The 6000-nt window shown below is 37.9% G+C and overlaps 1 protein-coding gene across 1 annotated transcript in view; it reads left to right on the top strand.

Moving 5' to 3' along the window:
- Positions 1-842: 842 nt before the first annotated feature.
- Positions 843-6000, top strand: part of dtwd2 (DTW motif tRNA-uridine aminocarboxypropyltransferase 2) — a 47272-nt gene continuing 42114 nt past the window's right edge. Inside the window, exon 1 of the mRNA XM_066711306.1 lies at positions 843-1073. Coding sequence (XP_066567403.1) covers positions 883-1073 — 191 coding nt within the window. The 5' untranslated portion in view covers positions 843-882. The remainder of the gene's footprint in view (positions 1074-6000) is intronic.

Below are 6000 nucleotides of genomic sequence, written 5' to 3'. Positions count from 1 at the left end.
AATCCATTACAATGATCTGAAATGTTTTATGGTTTAAGCCAGGTCTTTGACCACACCCCGGCTTTGCTACAAGATCCATGTGTTCAGACTGTACATACAATATTGCAGCCTAATCTCAGCACTCTGCTCTTATGCACTTTCTTAATAAACTACTCCCTCAATGCTCCTGATTGCTTATGTATTTTTTGAACTTCTATCATTTCACTGTAACTACCCCACCCCTTACTACATGCCTGGGACATGACTGTATTATATCTGCACTTGCTAGCTCATTGGTATGGATGTATGATTGTATTTTGTACTGATTGTATTTACTGCATATTGAAATACTTTTAAAAATGTTTATTGTGCAAACTCGGCATGGCTTAGGGCGTCTGCTATGCGATTAATACTTAAATTACTACTAATACTGAATATGTATAAAGCAGTCTTTGTTATATATGGTGTGTTTATTGATTTAAAACCAAATATTATATGTATCAGTATTTTGTAAATATTAATAATAACAATAACCTAATAACAGTACTCTAAATGCCGTCAGACTTGTTTAGAGTTTTATTTCACTACTTACTACCTCTAACATTAGATATTACATTTTCATTCTAATTGATCTAGTTAAGCATCAAGGATATGAAGGCATAAGGATCATTCTTCATTTTATTGGTAAAGTTATTTTTTCAATGCCATTTCACAACCATAAACAATATAATAACCACATAACAATACATCTTAGTCTTATTACATTCAAGTGCATTCAAAACTATGAATGCATCCGCCTGAAACTTAAAATCCCAACTTGATCCTCTAGCGACATCAAGCGGCTCCAAGACCTATTGCTCAGACAGAGCGGCTGCGTAGCACTTCTCTTTTTCTCCGGGTAACATGGAGACAGCGAGCCTGGGCCTTTCCACCCTGAGCCTAGACAATACGTCCCGCAGTAACAGCGAAGACTGCGTTTCAGGCCCTACACCATGCGAGGGAGGAGAGGAGGAAGGGGACGGCGACGGGTTTGGGGGTCTGCTGGACCTGCCGGTGGAGAGAGCAGAGCGGAGACCCACGTGTTTGCGGTGCAGGTAGGCGCACTGAAGAGCAGGCCCGAGCCGCTCTGTCTCGCTATGGAGGGAGGGAGATGGTAAAGGTCGCCACCTTGTGGTTCCATGCGAAATAAAACGAGCTGGACAGGAAGTCGGGATGTTTGTTTCACGGACGGGGTGGTACAAGTTGTAGGTCGCGTTGTTTTCAGCGCAGATTTCCTCAGTTCTGCGCAGATCTGCAGAATCGCAGCGATCCCATTGGTGGAGCGGCGCAGAGCGGCAGAGAACTGCGGCAGTGTGCGCTCCACGGAGGCGACTGATGCCGAGCAGCTCCCTGCACGGTTTGTCCTCATCGAGACACAACAAAGACTATTGGCATTGAATACCAGTCACCTTTCTCACTCTATTGATTTAAAAAAGTTGTGTACACCCTCTCGGTTATAATCTGGCATGTGTACAGACTGTTCTGGGCGAAATCAGGGTTCAGCTGGTGTAGAAGTGATATCATTGATTAATGGTTTCACCGGCAATATTTATTAAACTAAGTCACGAGTAACATTGTGTCAAATGGTGGCTCTTTCATTGCAGCTGTGTGTGTGTGTGTGTGTGTATTCTGCAGACAGGCATAATTACCAAAAGTAAGAGAATAAGTATATATCAAACAAAATAAAACCGATGGCAACAGTAGGTAGAAACATTTCCCTCAGGAGTCTCAGCCTGGACCAATCATTTCAAAGTGGCCTTCAGACCAGTCTGCGCTTCATTTGTGTCTCCAGACAGAATATAGAGATGAGTTCCCTGTTTGATTGAGTAAAAGTCTATTTATATTCAGAACATAATGGAGGTATTGAAAATAGTTTCTGTTTTTTTCCTTCCAATCATTTAGGCTATATTTTGATTGACCTCTTTCTTTGAGACAGGTAGCCCCCACCTCCCTCTCTCTCTCTCTCTCTCTCTCTCTCTCTCTCTCTCTCTCTCTCTCTCTCTCTCATATAGTATATTTTTTGTTGATCTGCTTATTGAACTTGAAAGGAAATATAAAAATAAATGAAATGTCTGTATTATTTACAAATTGTAATCTATTTACCATACATAGGCATATATTCCAGTGTGAATATGAGTTTAGGAAGCTGATATATAATGTTTAAAAAATAATGAAGGATTATTTTAATTCGATTTGAATGGCATTCCTTTGAGAATATTCAAAGGATCGGTATATCCGATGGGGCTATGGATGCCAGAAAGATTCATGTATAATTGCTCACTAAATATATATGGGAACTACAGAATATGGAAATAAGGATTATGTTATATTCAAAAGATACAAATGCAAATGAGCATTTCTCCACTGCATTTTAATTTTTTTTGCCATAATTCTGGTTTTGATTAATCCAAACCGTGCAAATCCCCAATATGGGCCGTGTCTATCTCCTGTGGCCCACACCACAGACTGGATAAGTCTTAGTGGCCATCACTCCCCCATGTATATAGAGGTTTACTGATCTCATTAACAGGAAGCTTGTTGAGTACATATTTTTGTTATGACATCTTCATTTTTCCTCTCATTTCCCCCCCTGTATTTTATTTCAAATAATGAAAAGCATTCTACCATACAATACATTCATTGGTGTGTTAGATATTTCTTCATCTTCCTGCTTAAGTTAAATGTGATGATAACCCATTTCAAAACATACAGGAAGTATTCACCCCTCTTGGACGTTTTCGCATTTGTTCGTGTTACAAACTGACATTTTGATGCATTGACATGGGGGATTGTGTTATGGGATGCTATAGCACAGTATATGACCTTTAAAATGTGATTGGCGTGTTAGAAATATAACACGCATGCCTGTAAGTACCAATAGTTAGTAACTCAATCAAAACCCCTTCATATCAAATCTAATATAATGATCTAATGTCCTACTATTTGAAAACCAAACATTAGTTGAATACTAAGAAATATCACTGTTTACTGATTACCGATGGTGAACTTATTTTAAGTTATTTTCCCACTAATATGCTTTCACACTTCGGCATCAGTCCTACCATCAGTAATACAGTTCGTCGACACATTTCAAAGAGATAGCCCTGAGCCAAGTCTTGATCTCCACTTTAAGGAAAAAATTAATACAGCAAAGCATTTTCTTCCTTCCTCCCAGGCCAGCTTACCCTTTGCCACGGGTCAACCTGTTAGTCTGTGCAGTGATATTTGAAGAGTCCAAATAAACTATGAATACACCTGTAAGTAATTAAATGGACAGAGTTTTTTGTTTAATATCCTCTCCAGTAATTTAGGAAAGGTGCATGGAGCCACTGAACTTAATCCCTTGCTGTGTGTCTTCAAGATTGTGCATACATCAATCTACCAGCATCTCTCCTTGGAAAAGCTGTTTTTTTGAAACCTCATCTCTCAACATCAGATGCTCAATCATGAAATGTGTAGCATGTTAAAAGTAATGTTTCTTTCCCCCTCATAGTAATACAAGCCTTCAAATCTGTCTTTTCCTATCTCAGGTGAAAACGGTTATTGGGAAACATCAGTGGCTGCAGTCATTTTCTTGTAGCAATTCTTCTATGGGATACAAATTGGCCCTTTTCCCCCCAAGGGATATTAAAGCAAAAACAAATGTCCTCTTGCTAAAGAAAGTTACTCCACCAAAATACATGATATTTATTTTAAAAAGAATGAAGGATGAATTTGAATGCACAAGAGGACTGGTCTAATTTATATAATAAACCAGGGAAAATTAAACATCTCCTTCCGATTCACATCTATTAATCTTCACTGAAGTGGAAAGATCTGAACTCATTAATTGTGTGCTGCCACAAGAAGAAGAAAAAACAAAAAAACAATCAAGCAGTGCAAGTGATGTGTCTGAAAGCCTTATCTAAAAATCCTGCTTAAAGTAAATTGTGATTTATACGGCCTGTCTACACTGAAGTCAATAAACTAATTGGCCTGGTTCTGTATTTTTTAACAGGTTTTTACTGTATGAAGAAGTTGTATAGGAACTAGCAGAATTTCATCATGTGGATTTATTTCAGTATCTATTTTTTTACTTAATGATTAATATTTTTCTTTGAGATATATATTTTCTTTTGAGTATATATATATCAGATCTGGCCAACTGTTGTGAAGGGGTTTTTCTTCACCGGAAAGAATTATTCTGTCATCCACCACAGTTGTTTTCCGTGGTCTTCCGTGCGTTTTGGTGTTCCTGAGCTCACCAGTGTGTTCTTTCTTTTTAAGAATGTACCAAATAGTTGATTTGGCCACACCTAATGTTTTTTCTATCTCTCTGATTGGTTTGTGTTGATTTCTAAGGCAAAACTGAAGGCAAAATGTCCAAAGAACAAGCAGGAACAACAGACAGCTGCAGTACAGCTGGCAGAGCATCACCAGGGAAGAAACCCAGCATCTGGTGATGTCTATGGATTTCAGACTTCAGGCAGTCATTGACTGCAAAGGATTTGCTACCAAGTATTGAAACTCACAATTTAATTCATGATTATGTTAGTTTGTCCAAATACTTTTGAGCCTGTAAAATTGGGGGGACCATGTATAAAAATGGGTGTAATTCCTACACCGTTCACACAATTTGGATGTAACTACCCTCAAAGATGAAAGTCTACACTTAAAGCACATCTTGATTGTTTCCTTTCAAATCTCTGTGGTGTACAGAGCCAAAATTATTAAAACTGTCTCCTTGTCCAAATATTTATGGATCTAACTGTATATGTGTGTCTATACATATTGGCAGAAGCATCTTTGTCCTGATTGTGGTACCCTTATTTGAAGCTCTGAGATTAGTGATACGGCTGGGTTGGGCTGGTGTAGGGAAAAGCAAACTAAATATCATACATTTGGACTTAAACAATCTAAAATGACTTGTGTTGTGGGATGGATAGTGACTCAGTTTTCCAGACTTAAAAAGCTAAGCCTATAGCCACCAGACAGCTTGAATAGTTGTATAAAGTTCCATATGGAGTCCAAATCCTTCATTGTGACATCTCAGTAGGTACAGGATCTGTATCACTGACAGAAGGAATGTGAATAGAAAACAACGGGGAAGTTATAAGGGCAAAAAGGTGATTAGTGGGGGGTTACATCTTTGAAGGACTGCGTGAAGGGGATGAGGTTTGGAGATCCAGCTTGCCGTTGAGGACTAAATGACATTTTAATAAGATTCATGATTCTTGTTGAAGGATTTTTTAATTCTGGGAGTTGTCTTTGCATGGGAGGTGACTTGGGCAGTATTTTTTATCTGAACAGATTTTTCCAGCTGTCAGATTTATATGGTGGAAGTATAATAGTTTGGAGGTTAATGGGATAACTGGTTTTGTGAAGATCAGATAAGTTACAAAACCTATTTAAATGTAATGTAGATAAATGCTCTTTTTTTGTTTAAAGAACCTTTATTACTTCATTTATCCTTATTCCACACCTTCTGAATTTCTATTCCATCAGGGTAATGCGTTGTGCCATACATCATGGTTAGGCTAAGAAAGGGTGTTTTTTTTCAAATAATCCAGGTTACTCTTTTCAATTGGTCTCCCAAATACCCACAGTTCAGCCAATTTCAGCAATTCAGTTGGCTTTTTGAAAGAAAAATGTAAGGCTACAAATGTTCATCAAAGGTACAGCTAAAAGGACAATTGATTGGAAAATGGAGCAAGACTGGTAGTTCCACCTCCAAGCTTCTGTCTAAACTGAAATGCATTTATATTTCCCATTTTGAAAATGTGTTCAACCTATAATAATCAGTAAATGCCGCAGAGTAAACATTCTGCAGTTTTTACTGAAAACATCTGGGTATTTTTACAAATCATATTCAATTGTTCTAATAACTAAAAAGGAAACTCTGCAATGATCTCTAGCTTTGCCCAAAGCGATGGCAGACTGTATTAATTTAGGATTTCTTGCAATCAATAAAGTCCACAAGTCTGATGATATCTTTATAAGCCT

The sequence above is a fragment of the Amia ocellicauda genome, chromosome 8, assembly GCF_036373705.1.
Source record: "Amia ocellicauda isolate fAmiCal2 chromosome 8, fAmiCal2.hap1, whole genome shotgun sequence".
NCBI lineage: Eukaryota > Metazoa > Chordata > Actinopteri > Amiiformes > Amiidae > Amia > Amia ocellicauda.
The sequence above is the reverse complement of the archived record's forward strand: the minus strand, read 5'-3'. Positions and strand labels throughout refer to the sequence as shown.